The 17,400-nt window shown below is 44.0% G+C and overlaps 1 protein-coding gene across 1 annotated transcript in view; it reads right to left on the bottom strand.

Moving 5' to 3' along the window:
* The window catches only part of LOC141092487 (probable cation-transporting ATPase 13A5), a 93,703-nt gene extending 87,966 nt beyond the window's left edge, over positions 1–5,737 (bottom strand). The window contains exon 1 of the mRNA XM_073578660.1: positions 5,652–5,737. Coding sequence (XP_073434761.1) covers positions 5,652–5,714 — 63 coding nt within the window. The 5' untranslated portion in view covers positions 5,715–5,737. The remainder of the gene's footprint in view (positions 1–5,651) is intronic.
* Positions 5,738–17,400: the final 11,663 nt, after the last annotated feature.

Genomic DNA, 17,400 nt, shown 5'->3' on the forward strand with positions numbered 1-17,400 from the left:
AAGTGGTCGCTAGTGAGCTGCCACACAGGCAGATCTCACCAGCGACATCGCAGGGGTCGGGGGTCGCTACTTACCTGTCAGGCAAGGCGATCCTGACGTCCTCCCGCCCGCGTCCACGCATAGCTCGTCGTCACAGCAGGAAGCCCCAGCAGGAAGCTGATGACGAGAAACGGCTCAGGACATTCTCGCATGATCAGCGATAACCAGCGGGGGAGCCGGTCAGAGGTAAGTATCATATGAACATAAGGATGAGTGACCTCATGGAGATCAACATCCAACACTGCGGAGACACCATCACATGTTTCTCAACGCAGTGATCTAGAGCAATGCCCCCATCCCTTATGGGAAATATGCAAAAGCATGTAAATCAACAGCCGCGGAGACACCATCACATGTTTCTCAACGCAAGCAATGACTAGCCAGGTCTTTCCCGGGGAAGGAACAACCACGGGAAGGGCGGTCTCCAATGAAGGAAACCACCTATGCCAAAACATGGTATCCATCCACAGACAGCTGTTTCGGGGTATTGCCCCTCATCAGTGTGGAGTAGGAAACTGGCTAGTAGGAGCAATGCCTAGTGAAAGGCTATGAACATAAGGATGAGTGACCTCATGGAGATCAACATCCAACACTGCGGAGACACCATCACATGTTTCTCAACGCAGTGATCTAGAGCAATGCCCCCATCCCTTATGGGAAATATGCAAAAGCATGTAAATCAACAGCCGCGGAGACACCATCACATGTTTCTCAACGGAAGCAATGACTAGCCAGGTCTTTCCCTGGGAAGGAACAACCACGGGAAGGGCAGTCTCCAATGAAGGAAACCACCTATGCCAAAACATGGTATCCATCCACAGACAGCTGTTTCGGGGTATTGCCCCTCATCAGTGTGGAGTAGGAAACTGGCTAGTAGGAGCAATGCCTAGTGAAAGGCTATGAACATAAGGATGAGTGACCTCATGGAGATCAACATCCAACACTGCGGAGACACCATCACATGTTTCTCAACGCAGTGATCTAGAGCAATGCCCCCATCCCTTATGGGAAATATGCAAAAGCATGTAAATCAACAGCCGCGGAGACACCATCACATGTTTCTCAATGCAAGCAATGACTAGCCAGGTCTTTCCCCGGGAAGGAACAACCACGGGAAGGGCAGTCTCCAATGAAGGAAACCACCTATGCCAAAACATGGTATCCATCCACAGACAGCTGTTTCGGGGTATTGCCCCTCATCAGTGTGGAGTAGGAAACTGGTGGAGTTTCCTACTCCACACTGATGAGAGGTAAGTATCAGACATAGCGATATCGCTAGCAATATCGCTATAACGTCACAAAAACCAGTGACGTTATAGCTATATTGCTAGCGATATCGCTTAGTGTGACAGGCCCTTTATGGTCAGGTCTACTAACATGCTCCTCACTCAGTTGCCATTTTGAGAACAGAAGTGTTGATAAAGTTTGCGAAGAAGGTTTCACTAACAGGTAAAGAAGAACTTGTAATACCAACACTTTTCTTAAAACAAAGATAAAGTCACCAAGTCATTTATTACCCCAAAAGTCATGCATATTACTTTTTTGTACATATTTGTATGGAATCCAACAGAAAACAAACAGTAAGTTTCTTTATAAAATTGTGGAGATACAGTCATATATCCCTGAGCGGGAGTGATAAGCGAAAGTGCTCGGAAAACTTCCTATTCGAGCATGCTCGTGTGTTATCAGAGTATCTCATTATCTGGGCACGCTTACTCATCACTACTAGGTGACAATGTGCATGAGCCCTTAATATTTATGGGGGGCATAAACACCAATCCATAAGTTTACCTGGAAATAAATGATCTACACATAAAGGGGAGGTAAATAACTACAAAACAAAATTAATAATATCATAAAAACTTCTTGAGAAAGTCAATATTGAAATATGGGTCATAATCCAGGGGTCCTAACATATGTGTTCTGCTCTTTTATGCAGTCTGATCTTTGTATATGAAATTCATTTAGATGACATTGATGACATATTTATTTAAATATCTATTTTGTATGATTATATTTCTTTTATAGTTATATTTTGCATACACAGACTTAATATGTTTAGAGAATACACTATTAGCATTATCTGATACAATTGTCATGAACTTTATTTTGTGTATTGCCACCCACGATTTATACATTTTAATCTTTATGTACCAATAAAACTACATATTTTTATAACTTTTTTATGGTTATTCACTTCCCCTTTTATGTGTTGATTATTATATGAATCCTTGAAGAAAAAATCCAGCTATGAAGGATAAAATTCAAATATTTTTGCTATAAATTCCATAAAATACAAAAAAACCCGACTGGAAAAACCGGAGGAAAGGTTTGCCAAAGGAGCACTGGACGCACTTCTAAACTCAGTATATCTCCATGTGTGGATAATGAGTATAAGAAGTCTATAAACTGAATATGATTAACAGAATGAGGCAAGGAAAAAAAAAACTCAAGAAGAGCAAATTGATCAAATACATCACAACATAAATGAAGCCAAAACAATACATATATAAATTTATGAAAGTGGAAAAGAACAAAGATGAGTAAAAACAATTAATAATATAGCATGAACTCCTTCTTTAAATTGAATCCTGTAGGTGCCCGGGAGTCCAATAAGAGAATCCAAAGAGTTTCTCTATCCCGCAGGTGTCTCTCCCGATTTCCCCCTTGTGGATGATTAACAACATGCTCTATTGCAAAGGTATTAAAAAAAGAAACATTTCTATTATGACACATAATAAAGTGTTTAGAAGCATTTGAAACATTGCGGGTAGTAGGATGGACAATATCATATATGTGTTGCGTATGCGATCTTTTAATTTTCTAATTGTAGACCCTACATATTTCAATTTGCAATGGCGACATTCAATAATGTAGACCACATATTCCGAATTACAGTTCAAAAATTTGTTTATTCTAAACACTTTGTTAGTTATAGAATTGGAAAAAGAAAAAGTCTTAACTAAATGCAGGCATGTTTTACATGGAAATTGTCCACATTTAAAATAGCCCTTAGTGGACAACCAGTGGCTTTTACTTTGTTTATTTTGCTGGCAATAATAACTAGGGGAAAGAAAATTAGGTACATCTTCTGATGTTTGGAAATTGATACACGACATTGAAAAACTGAGTCTTGATGAAACCCGTATTTGGTGGGACAAAACTACCCTGGATAATTACTTGGCACGTAAAATAATTCCCAGGGGTCTTAGAATTAAGAAGATTCCTACAACGATTTACAATGATTCTTTTGTAACTGAATGGAATATGATTTTATCTGGTTGCTCATCCAAATTGATGGAATTAATTGTAAAGTTTTAAGCCCCCGTCACACACAGCGATCTCGCTACCGAGATCGCTGCTGAGTCACAAGTTTTGTGACGCAACAGCGATATCACCAGCGAGATCACTGTGTGTGACAGTGATCAGCGACTGGCCCCCCTGCCGGGTATCTCTGATCGCTGTGGAATGGCCAGGACATTTTTTTTGTCGCTGGTCTCTCGCTGGCCAGCACGCATCGCTGCGTGTGACAGGCGGGAGACCAGTGACCAGCGAGCAGGAGCCTGGTAACCAATGTAAACACCGGGTTTCTAAGCAGCATCTGGCACCTAGAAACCTGATGTGCACCTTAGTTACCAGCGCACTGATGCAGGGAGCGGTCCGGGTCAGGTTTTGGTCCAATGGGTGTAGCAGTCCGGTCCGGCGCCTCCCATCTTCTTATGGTGATGTCCCCCTCTTTGCTTCCCATCGTAGCTCCTGTGCAGGTGCACTCTGCTCTGCCCTGTTGAAGGCAGAGCAGAGTACTGCAGTGTGCAGGCTCCGAACCAGGTCAGAGAGGTCCGGCGCCTGTGCACTGCAGTACTTTACTCTGCCCTCAACAGGGCAGGTAAAGTACACCTGCGCCAAAGCCACGATGGGAAGCAAAGAGGACATCATCGCTAGAAGATGGGAGGTGCCGGATCGGAACGCTACACCCATCAGACCAAAACCGGACCCGGACCGCCCCTGGGTGAGTATAATATAACTGATTTTTTTCTTATCTTTCAGGTTACATCGGGGGCTTATCTACAGCATTACAAAATGCTGTAGTTAAGCCCCTGATGGTTGTGCTGGAAGCTGATAGTCGAAAAATGGGGTGACAGATTCCCTTTAACATGCGAGACTCAGCTGTGTTTCTCGCATGTGTGATCCTTAGACTACAACTACTATTCAATGTGCTTTAGCAGTGCAGTACTACACAAGAATAAGATTAGGCATTATTCTATGTCTATCTTGAATGAGATATGTGCTTTGGACTCTTATACCTGCACTGTAAAATCCTAAAATGTATGCCTTGGTCAGACCTCATCTTTTATACTGGCTGTGATAATTCCCCTGATTAGCTGCACTACACCTTGGGCTGAGAGGCATTATGGGACCGCATGTTTGTGCCTGACTTTATTAGCCTGCTCTCTTAGGGTACCGTTACACCTAGCGATGCACCAGCGATCCCGACCAGCGATATGACGCGGTCAGGATCGCTGGTGCATCGCTAGGTGGTCGCTAGTGAGCTGCCAAACAGGCAGATCTCACCAGCGACATCGCTGGGGACGGGGATCGCTACTTACCTGTCAGACGCGGCAATCCTGCGTCCTCCCGCCCGGCTCCACGTGTCGCTCATCGGCGCCACAGGAAGCCCAGCAGGAAGTGACCGACGAGGAATGGTCCAGCAGCTTCTCGCGCGATCAGCGATTACCAGCGGGGGAGCCGGTCGGAGGTAAGTATCACATGCAGCGATATCGCTAGCAATATCGCTGCAACGTCACAAAATCGGTGACTTTACAGCGATATTGCTAGCGATATCGCAGTGTGTAACGGGGGCTTTAGTCTTCAGCAGTTTATGAAATGGTGGAGGTACTGTATTTCATTATTTCTTTTGCAATGCTTGCAAATCAAAGCGTAAAGTGTTCAATATCATGGAGACCTGCAAATTTGAGGAAATTTGATTCAAAGGCAATCCTCTACGGAATACTCCGTTCATCTTTAGACAAGAATTTTGCAGACTTTGCTATGTGTGTGGGGACTGTACTAATTTGAGTCTCTGGTAAATGGATAACCTCCATTTTTCTCATCACTGCTAATACTTATATATATTACTTATGTTATTGTACAGATTCTGTATCACATTGATTAAAGCTCTCTTAAAAATTGGTTGCAAAGATAATTACTGATAATTTAATTCCTGCGATAATTGGCACCCTGACATGTTCATTCGATGTAAATCACAAAGTGATTGAGTTGTTTTGCTTAAAGTCACTTTAAGGTTTATTTAACATAGTGGATATAATGTCTGCAGCTAAAGTCTACAAACATGTTAGCATACCTCATATATAAATATAGAATGATATTTAATTACATTTTCTAAATTCAATTTTATCACTTTGTGTGACGATTAAATAAGCAATAACAGTTAAGGTAACATGAGTAACTTTCAACTACAAGGGGAGATGGGTCATGTAAACTGTTGTTAATATAATACTGATATATTACTATGATATTATTATAAATACATTTATATAATAATTTAATACTGTAAAGTGTAGAATAAATATTACATAAAATTCACAGCTCACCATTTCATTCTCCTCTCCTTCATTAATTATTGCACGGTGATCTTGAGGCTCCTTACACTTCATGTTTTAAGTTTAATCTCACTTCTTTTGCTTTGCAGCTCAAAGAATGTTCTCATGTAGTGACCAGGATTCTTATATATACTATGACATATCAATAGTTTAGCATAAACACCCATTATTGTGTTTAAGCACACCTCCTTATTATTTCTACAGCTGTAATTACTGATAAGTTCAGTAAAATTACTTCCGCAATATCAGTGTTTATATAGTAGTTGATGCCAAACCTGCAGCAGCTATGTAACCCACACATTATGCATGCAAATCAATATCTACAAGTAATACTTTTTATCACACTGACTTATATAGGTTGTCCGATACCTATAATGCCCTTTATGAATATCTATCTTTAAGCCTTAACCACTTTTGAAATTTGATTTATTATAAAATTCCTATATGTGCTCTCTTTTTTTATTTTCAGTGACATTTTGCTTCAGGGGGGTCTCAAAATGGGACGTCACAAAAGTATGGCACCTCCGTCACTTTCTAGCAGCTTTTATCATTCTTATTGAAACAGGACGTCATCAGCTTCCGTCATTGCCTTCCCATGATGGCATCCCACATTTTAGTCGCCGCCACCACACTTCTGTCGCCACTGCCATATTGCCTGTTTTTAAAAAAGCAACCTCCTTTCTTGAAGTGAATCATTATCAGATGGCAGTGATAGATGTAGGGTGAGTGACACCAACACTTCTCCACAGCTTCAATCAATGACTTACAATTAGAGTTGAGCGACTTTGGTCGAATCGGGTTTCATGAAGCAAAATTTGTTTCAGATGAAACTGGTCCGACTAGGGCAAAAAAAGTCGGAGTTTCGTCAGAAACCCGACCCCAATGCAAGTCAATGGGGAATAAAAGTCGGCATTGAGCGGATGACATTCAACCCCACATATGGGGTATCGGCGCATTCAGTAGAACTTGCACAACAAATTTTCTGGCTCATTTTCTCTTTTAATACCTGTGAAAATAAAAAAAATTGGTTCTGAAGTAAGTTTTTTGCAAAAAAAAAAACCTTAAATGTTAATTTTTTCCTTCCACATTGCTTCAGTTCCTGAGAAGCACATAAAAAGTTAATAAACTTCTTGAATGTGGTTTTGAGCACCTTGAGGGATCTAGTTTTTAGAATGGTGTCACTTTTGGGTATTTTCTGTCATGTACACCCCTCAAAATGACAAATGACTTTAAATATGATGTGGTCCCTAAAAAATGGTTTTGTAAATTTTTATGTAAAAATGAGAAATTGCTGCTCAACTTTTAACACTTATAACTTCCTAACACAAAAAAAGTTGTTTCCAAAATTGTCCTGATGTAAAGTAGATATGTGGGAATGTTATTTATTAAGAAATTTGTATGCTATATCTCTCTGATTTAAGGACATAAAAATTTAAAGTTTGAAAATTGCTCAATTTTCAAAATTTTTGCCATATTTCCGTTTTTTTCATAACTAAACACAAGTCATATAGAAGAAATTTTACCCCTAACATGAAGTAAAATATGTCATGAAAAAACATACTCAGAATCAACGGGATCCGTTAAAGCATTCCAGAGTTATAACCTCATAAAGTGACATCTATGGTAATTTTTACTGGCACTTTGGCACTTTGCATTAGCGATAATTGCACATTGCCTGTGGTGTGTCAAGAGTTATGTGACACCTTATTATATTTTGTAAATGAAAGGAAGTCTATATAAAGTTTGCTTTTAGATCCAAATATTGTTTAGCTTCTGTGATATGTTTGTAACTAGTTAGGAATGTAGCCTGATCTGTATTGGCTAGAGGCATCATTATAATTGGAAATACTTTTGTACTGTAGTAATATTAAACTTTCCAAGAAATTCCCATAAATTATGGAGTTAATAATCAAATCCCATAACTCTATGATACAATTAAAGCCACAAAACCTTTCAACGCTAATACAAGCAAAAAGGATCCAAGAGTATTAGGGATAAAAACAAATTTTGGTCACAGTCTATGCACGGTCATTTATGCACTAATCACGCATTTGAAAGCACTTTATTTTCTGATATATAAGGTCGGGTCAGCCAGTGTGGGTGAATTGAAATCCCTATTTTGGGTTCATAATATTTAATATTAACTGGTGGGGTCGACTAAGAGGACTAAATGTGTAGCACAGCATATTTTCAAGGTATGCTAACACTATCCCAACTTAACTACCCCCACTAACCCTCACCTTATGTATGCCCCACAGTGATACCTCCCACTAGCCAATCAAATTATCACACATTATCCCCCTGACCCTACAGTCCTCTCCATAAATTCATGCCAAATTCTATTCCTCACCTTAACCACTTACCACCACAAAATACAGCATAGCAGACCTCCTGAGCCATGCGGCCCTCCCCTTAATCCCCCTATGGGGGATACAGTCCGGGCCATTACTTGACTTCAGAATGTATGGCTATATGGCCTTCTATACATAGCCCACTGAAACCCCCCACTTTACTATAAATAAAAAACACTGCGTGACATTGGATATAATGGCAACAGCAGCCTCATTTATTAAATAACATATAAACATACACTACAGTTCAAAAGTTTGGGGTCACTTAGAAATTTCCTTATTTTTGAAAGAAAAGCATAGTTTTTTCCAATGAAGCTAACATTAAATGATTTAGAAATACACTCTATACATTGTTAAGGTGGTAAATGACTATTCTAGCTGCAAACGTCTGGTTTGGAATGCAATATCTTCATAGGTGTATAGAGGCCTATTTCCAATAACTATCACTCCAGTGTTCTTATGGTACTTTGTGTTTGCTAACTGTGTAAGAAGGCTAATGGATGTTTAGAATACTCTTGAAAACCCTTGAGCAAGTATGTTAGCACAGCTGAAAACAGTTTGGCTGATTAGAGAAGCTATAAACCTGACCTTCCTTTGAGTTAGTTGAGAATCTGGAGCATTACATTTGTTGGTTCCATTAAACTCTCAAAATGGCCAGAAAAAAAAAAATTTCATGTGAAACTCGACAGTCTATTCTTGTTCTTAGAAATAAAGGCTATTCCATGCAAGAAATTGCCAAGAAACTGAAGATTTCCTACAACGGTGTGTGTTATGATTGGGTCACCGAGGAGAAGAGCAAGCCCAAGCTAAGTCACAGAAAACCAGAGAGGTTGGTAACTAAGCGGATTGCAGACCCCTGATCCTATCTATCCACACAACTAGCAGTAGCCGTGGAGCGCACCTACGATGATCCTAGACTCTTCGGCACAGCCGGAGAGCTAAAAGCCTAAAGCAAGAAAGGGGAATTCTAAACTGCCCCGAAGCAGACCCCAAAGGAATAGATAGCCCCCAAACATATATTGTTGGTTAGGCAAGATGAAAACACAAATGAAGGCAGGAAAATAGATTGAGCAAATGATGGGGCCCACACTGACGGGACAGGACAGGAAAGGAAAGACGCTGTCTGCAATCATGCAAAAAATCCTGCAAAAAGTCCAACACGTCTGATGCAAAAAATACTGAAGTCGCATGACTTCACCCACTATATCAGCAGTCTGGTATATTCTGAAAGCAGAGTAAAAAGAGGCCAATCTAATAAGGGACAAAAACAAACTGGCACAAGCAGTAACATATGGATGGTGATTCAGCACAGCCCCAGCCAGAGCTGGCTGACCAGCACAAAACTGATATAGACAAAACCAGATCAAATGCAACAGAATAGAAAATGAACACTTAGCTGAATATGCAGGGACAAAGCTGGAAACATCAGACCTCAGGAGGCAAGAAGAAAATCACCAGCAGGGATAGAGGGAGTCGGCTGTCTTAAATCCCAATCTGAAACCCTAGATCTCCAATTGTCGTCCTCATTATCAGGTGGTAAGCCTCTGTTAATCAGATCAGCTCCATTACCTCCAGTAACCACCAGGGGGAGCCCAGAAAGAGTACTCGCAACCCCTCTGTCAATCTGACCAGCTCCACTACCTTCAGTAATAACCAGAGGGAGGCCAGAAAGCAAATTCACAACAGGTGTGTACTACTCCCTTCAGAGGAGAGCACAAACTGGGAGGCTCCGCTGCACAACTGAGCAACAAGACAAGTACATTAGAGTCTGTAGTTTGAGAAATCGATGCCTCACAGGTCCTCAACTGGCAGCTTCATTAAATGGTACACGCAAAATGCCAGTGTCAACGTCTGTAGTGAAGAGGCGATTCCGGGATGCTGGCTTTCAGGGCAGAATGGCAAAGAAAAAGCCATATCTGAGACTGGCTAATAAAAGGAAAAGATTAATATGGGAAAAAGAACACAGACATTGGACAGATAAAGATTGAAAAAAGTGTAATGGACAGATGAATCCAAGTTTGAGGTGTTTGGATCCTACAGAAGAACATTTGTGAGATGCAGAACAACTGAAAAGATGCTGGAAGAGTGCCTGACGCCATCTGTCAAACATGGTGGCGGTAATGTGATGGCCTGGGGTTGCTTTGGTGCTGGTAAAGTGGGAGATTTGTACAGGGTAAAAGGGATTTTGAATAAGGAAGGCTATCACTCCATTTTGCAATGCCATGCCATACCCTGTGGATAGCGCTTGATTGGAGCCAATTTCATCCTACAACAGGACAATGACCCAAAGCACACCTCCAAATTATGCAAGAACTATTTAGGGAAGAAGCAGGCAGCTGGTATTCTATCTGTAATGGCGTGGCCAGCGCAGTCACCAGATCTCAACCTCATTCACCTGTTGTGGGAGCAGCTTGACCATAAGGTACGCAAAAAGTGCCCATCAAGCCAAACCAGCTTGTGGGAGGGGCTTCTGGAAGCATAGGGTGAAATTTCTCCAGATTATCTCAGCAAATTAACTGCAAGAATGCCAAAGGTCTGCAATGCTGTAATTGCTGCAAAGGGAGCTTTCTTTGACGAACCCAAATTTTGAAGGAGAAAATTATTATTTCAAATAAAAATCTATTTTTTGAACCTTGTCAAAGTGTGGACTAGATTTTAAATTCATTTGGCAACTCATTTGATTAATGAGTTTTCATGGAAAACACAAAATTGTCTGGGTGACCCCAAACTTTTGAACGGTAGTGTAAATAACATTAAATAACATTAAACAACAAATAAACACATAATGAACGTAGCAAATACTATCCATCATTTTTTAAAGGAATACAGATTAACCACTAAGTGGAAATAAATGACATATATTTGTTTAGTGGATGAATGGTAGACTATTCGGAAGATTAATGGAAACCAAAAATAGAACGCCGAACTTATGATCTAAAAGGAAAAATGTGCAACAATTGGTGTAAAGATAAAAATACCTTTACACTGGTAAATGGTAGCACTACAAGCAAGAAATGTGTCCGTACTTAAAAAAGGGGCAATAATTAATACAGAAGCATAAACATACATTAAAGAAATAACAACTGCCCAAACGTTAATAAAATGAGTCTGACCATATAGGTCTAATTATAAATGTCACAATGAGCTATTTAAGCCGCTAGGTACAGACTCATTAAAAATGTATGCCCACTGCCCGAGGGAAGGGAGGAAAATTATCCTTCAGAGGGATTTTCCATATATTGCACAGATGATTAAATCTTTGCCTAGGGAATATGTGTAGTTGTGGCAATATGTGGAACAAAACTGGAAGGAGATATGACAGATAAAAATGCACCAAGGGAATATATATAAGAGAATATAGTGAGTATATATGTGCATATGGTATATATATACTGTATATAATGGCAAATGGTGCACACAAAAGAAGAAAATAGTAATGATAAACAGAGAAATATGTGGCAGATGTGTATAAGTAAAGCGGGCAATGCGCAGACAATGTGCAAATAAAGCAGGTAATGAAGAAGCAATAGGGAGTTATACCTGTGTGGTCCATGGGCCAAGTGCTTCTCCTGCTTTGTGGGTCTCCATCATTTTCATTTGCAGAGGGCCAGGCCGCTGCTTAGAAGAACCCATGGCTGTTGTTTTTTGGCACAAGGTCGGAGGATGATGGGTTTTTATAAAGCTGTGAAATTTTCATCTCCTTGCCTTTCCTAATGATGATATTGAACAAGCCATAATAACTCTTAACAGGCTAATTAAGGTACGAAACTTTGGTCAAAGCTATCTGAGTACATAAATCTCCAAGGGTGATCAAACTTTTGCATCGGCCCATTTTCCTTTTTGCTATTTTTAAAATGTAAAAAATCACAATATTTTTTTTGCCTAATATATGGTACAAAGAAATATGTAATCTTTACCTTTAGCCATTTTAGAGATCATTTAATCTTTAACTTGCTTAAGGGGGAATTCCCATCTTAAACATCCCATCCCAATATGTAGTAGGTGTAATAATAATAATATTAGAAATGCAGTATAGTTCTCCTGATTCGCTATGTCTCTTCCCTCATGTGCAGGCATTGCAAGACCTTAGGTATCCATGGTTATGACCCAGAGGAGTAGCTAGGGTTTTGGTTCAAGGGGGACAAAACTTCTCAGTGGGCCCCCAACCAGGTAACCTTGATTACAACTGGGTGACGCACACTAATAGTGGAGGAGAACATCAGCAGATGACTGCACTGTTACTGAAAATAATCTCTATATAAAGACTAACATTGATATTACCACCATATGGTCAGTGGTAAATACCAGTCCTGCAGAATATATAAGAGACTAGTTGAAGAGCCCGGCGTTGCCTGGGCATAGTAACCAACTGTGGTTAGTTATAACAAATTATAATGATTATATTGCACATAAAAAACGTGCATCTAATCCTATCCTGTGTGATACTGACTGCTGAGCCATGTATCTAATCCTATTCTGTGTGATACTGTCTGCTGAGCAGTGTATCTAATACTATTCTGTGTGATACTGTGTGCTGAGCTGCGTATCTAATCTTCTCCTGTGTGATACTGATGCTAGGGACGGCGGAACTCACTAAATATAAAATAATAGAAAGTGCGTTCGCCGCCCGGGGTCCACCATGCAGAGGTGTTAAACCGCTGATATATAATGGCAGATGCACAATATGGCGGTATATTGCACACGGGTTGAACGTCACCCGGTGTGCACTGGGCGTACTCTGTTATATTCACAGAGGCGCCTTAAGGCATAAACATAAATGCCGAGCCTGTTTACCTCACAGGTCTCAGCGGTGTGCACGCACGGTATATGGTCACAGGACTCGGGCCCAAGGCAAAGGGTCGGTGTCCATCTAGACCTACCGTGCGTGCGGCGTCACTACCGCGGACACCCACAAGTGCTGCAGACTGCAGCGCGGCAACTGACTCAGCCGCTATACGACAATGCCCAGGTGGGGCGCACTGTCGGACGCTAGCTCTGTGGAGATGAGCACTGTGGCTTGTAGCACGCCACTGACTGGCGCAGACTCTAAGGCTAAGTCCCTATTCACACACGTAATATCAGAGGGAGGGGATCTTAATGAGTCATTCGCAGGTACATGCATCCATCATCATTCACACAGTAGCAATTAGAGACTATACTAGCGCATGACTAAGCGGCCATGCGGACGTTTTATAGCCGTGCGGGACCTTCCAGAGCTCTGGGATGGACCAATCAGATCAGGAGAGGGACCTGAGCACGTGACTCCCGATCTCCAATGGGAGATCGTCTCGTGAGCATGTCCAGCAGTGTGACGAGAGGACTTAGCCACTGTTGTGACTTGCTGCAGGGCAGCCTGCGCTGCTATTGCTGACCCAGAGGTGGCAGCAACAACCAGTCCTACAGAGCTGGTCTGAGCAGAGTGCCTGCGAAGCTGAGATTGCTGTGCAGGCTCCTGAGCGGTCAGAGAAGAATGGGAGACTGCAGGATGCAAGGCTCTGGATTCCCGCTGTGCAGCTGCAGGAACCCGACACCTAACATTACCCCCCTCCTAGGGCCCCCTCCCCTCTGAGCCTTGGCATGCTCAAACGATGCGATCAGGAGCGGGGCGTGGATGTTCTCCACTGGTTCCCAGGTCCGGGCCTCCAGACCATGACCCTTCCAGTCCACCAAATAAAATTTTTTGCCACGCACAATCCTGCATCCCACAATGGCGTTGACCTCAAACTCATCTGAGAACAGGTCTGATGTCCCGGCAGATGACTCGGAAAACCGAGCCCTGTGAATAGGCTTGAAAAGGGACACGTGGAAGATGTCAGAGATGGCCAAGTGTGGTAGAAGAGCCAGATGGTAGACCACTGAGCTGATGCGCTCGAGGACCTTGAAGGGGCCCATGTATCGTAGAGCGAACTTGGAGGACTCGGCCCACAGCTTGATATTACATGCAGAGAGCCACACCAAGTCGCCAGGGGCAAAAGTTGGAGCGGGACGCCGATGTGTGTCGGCTGACACTCTCATTCTCTCTTTAGAGGCTCGAATAGCATCCTGGGTGCGATCCCAAATGTCGCGAGCCTCCACTGCCTAGTCTGTCACCCTGGAATCCGTGGAAGACACTGTCATCGGGACAGGGACGCGCGGATACTGGCCGTAATTGAGAAGCAACTGCGTCTGACCAGTGGAATCAGCCACTGCGTTATTCAGGGCAAATTCAGCCCACGGTAGTAAGGATGCCCAGTCATCCTGCCTGGCAGAGACAAAATATCGCATTTATGTGACCAGAGTTTGATTGGCTCTCTCAACCAACCCGTTCGTCTCGGGATGATATACGGAGGACAAATTGCGCTCGATACTGAGTAGACTGCAGAGCTCCCTCCAAAATTGAGATGCAAACTGGGGACCTCGGTCACTGACTATTTTGTCTGGCATACCATGCAAACGAAATACGTGCTTTATGAACAGTGCGGCGAGACCACGAGCGGAAGGCAGCCGCGTGAGTGGCACCAGATGCACCATTTTAGAGAAATGATCGGTGACCACCCAGATGACCGTGCTTCCACCAGATTTGGGCAGGCTGACCACAAAGTCCATGCTGACCATCTCCCAGGGTCTGTCTGCCACCGGCAAAGGATACAGTAACTCAGCCGGCCTCTGCCAAGAGGACATGTTCCGAGCACAAGAGACTCATGCTTGAATGTACTCTTTAATGTCCTGAGCCATGTGCGGCCACCAAGAAGACCTTGGCAGGAGTTCTGTGGTATGCTTAATGCCAAAGTGACCACCCACCCTGGATGCGTGTGCCCATGCGAGAACCTCCGGCCGCAGGCGAGGAGGGACAAAGGTCTTGCCCGGCGGAACTGCCTCAAGAGCGACCGGAGCCACGGTCCTCAGGCTCTCCGTGGGGACAATTAGCCGAGGCTCAGCCTCCTCTTCCTCCGCTGAGACCACCGAGCGAGAGAGAGCATCCGCACGGACGTTCTTCTCTCCAGGCAGGTAGTGCAAGGTGAAGCGGAAGCGGGAGAAGAAGAGCGACCACCTAGCTTGACGAGAGTTCAAGCGCAGGGCGTTTGCAAATAGACCAGGTTTTTATGGTCAGTGTACACCTGGAAGGGAAACTGGGCTCCCTCCAGGAGATGTCTCCACTCGGAAAAGGCCAATTTCATGGCCAGCAACTCCCTGTCCCCGATGGAGTAGTTTATCTCTGCCGGTGAGAAGGTCTTAGAGAAGAAGAAGCAGGGATGCTTCCGACCTTGAGCATCCTTCTGGAAAAGGACTGCTCCTGCACTGACGGACGAGGCTTCTACCTCTAGGATAAAGGGTTTATCCTCTTTGAGATGGTGGCGGATGGGAGCAACAGCTAAATGGGTTTTCAGAGACGAAAAGGCCATGGACACTTGCTCTGACCAAACCTTAGGATTGGCTCCTTTCTTGGTGAGAGCGACCAAAGGAGCTACCATTGTGGAGAAGTGGGGGATGAACTGGCGGTAATAGTTAACGAATCCCAAAAAGCGCTGCACCGCTTTTAGAGAATGCGGCTCCTGCCAGTCCATTACCGCTTGCAATTTGGCAGGATCCATAGCCAACCCCTGGGCCGAGATGATATAGCCCAGGAATGGCAAGGACTCCTGCTCAAACTGGCACTTCTCCAGCTTGGCGACGAGAGAATTCGACCACAAACGGTCGAAGACCTTGGAGACATCTCTCCGGTGGGAGGTCAAATCTGGAGAAAAGATGAGAATGTCATCCAGATAGACCACCACCGAGGTAGAGAGCATATTGCGAAAGATGTCATTTATGAAGTCCTGGAAGACAGCAGGCGCACTACAGAGGCCGAAGGGCATGACCAGGTACTCATAGTGGCCATCCCTGGTATTAAAGGCTGTCTTCCAATCGTCTCCTTCGCGTATGCGGATCAGGTTGTACGCCCCCCGTAGATCCAATTTCATAAAGAATCGGGCCCCTCTCAACCTGTCAAACAACTCAGAGATCAAAGGAAGAGGGTATTTGTTTTTTACAGTAATGGCATTGAGACCTCTGTAGTCAATGCAGGGGCGCAACTCTTCACTCTTCTTCTGCACGTTCTGATAAAACCTCTTGCCAGGTTCTCCTGGATATACTGTGACATAGCCTCCATCTCAGGGAGAGATAGAGGATATACGTGGCCTCTAGGAGGTTCCGCGCATCTCAATAGGTCTATCGGGCAATCGTATGGACGGTCCGGCGGCAGCGTCTACGTAGACTTTTTGGAGAAAACATCCGCGTACTGCCGGTAGTGTGTAGGAAGCGCGGAAAGGTCCGCGGGCACCTCTGTGGAGGCTACTTGGACACTGCCCCTCATGCACCTTCCCTCACAGCTCTTGCTCCAACCCAGTATGCTCCCCAAAGACTAATCTATATGAGGGGAATGGTAGCGGAGCCACGGAACACGGAGAAGCACCTGGTCGATGCCATCTGGCAAAATGAACAGGGACAACGTCTCGTGATGAGAGGGCGAGATTGAGAGACCAAGAGGTGCCGTCTGGTGTGTAACCTGAGATGGTAAAGGTGCACCGTCAACCACCCTGATGGTCATGGGATGGGGCAGTAGTACCAGCGGAATAGCGTGCTTTTGGGCGAAGAACAAGGACATGAAGTTTCCTTCTGCCCCGGAGTCCACCATGACCTCTACCTCCCAGGTGGAAGCACAGCTATCTAACTTCCCTCCGAATACTGGTTTGGGGGAAAAGGGTTTCATATCAGGTAGACCCCCACCTGCTACCATGGTATGTGCTCTTTTTTTCGAGCGCTGCGGGCACCTGTTAGCCGGATGATCAAACTATCGACATTGGTAACAGCGTGCACTGTCAGACGCTAGCTCTGTGGAGATTAGCACTGTGGCTTGTAGCATGCCACTGAATGGTGCTGACTCTAAGGCTAAGTCCCTATCCACACACGTAATATCAGAGGCAGGGGATCTTAATTAGTCATTTGCAGGTAAATGCATCCATCATCATTCACACAGTAGCAATTAGAGACTATACTAGCACATGGCCGAGCGGCCATGCGGACCTTTTATAGCCGTGCGGGACCTTCCAGATCTCTGGGATGGACCAATCAGATCAGGAGAAGGACCTGAGCACGTGACTCCCAATCTCCAATGGGAGATCGTCTCGTGAGCATGCCCAGTAGCGTGACGAGAGGACTTAGCCACTGGAGTGGCTTGCTGCAGGGCAGCCTGCGCTGCTATTGCTGACCCAGAGGTGGCTACAACAACCAGTCCTACAGAGCTGGTCTGAGCAGAGCGCCTGCGACGCCGAGATTGCTGTGCCGGCTTCTGAGTGGTCTGAGAAGAATGGGAGACCGCAGGATGCAAGGCTCTGGATTCCCGCTGTGCAGCTGCAGGAACCTGATGCCTA

This window comes from Dendrobates tinctorius, unplaced genomic scaffold, assembly GCF_039654945.1.
Source record: "Dendrobates tinctorius isolate UK_male_01 unplaced genomic scaffold, ASM3965494v1 ptg000060l, whole genome shotgun sequence".
NCBI lineage: Eukaryota > Metazoa > Chordata > Amphibia > Anura > Dendrobatidae > Dendrobates > Dendrobates tinctorius.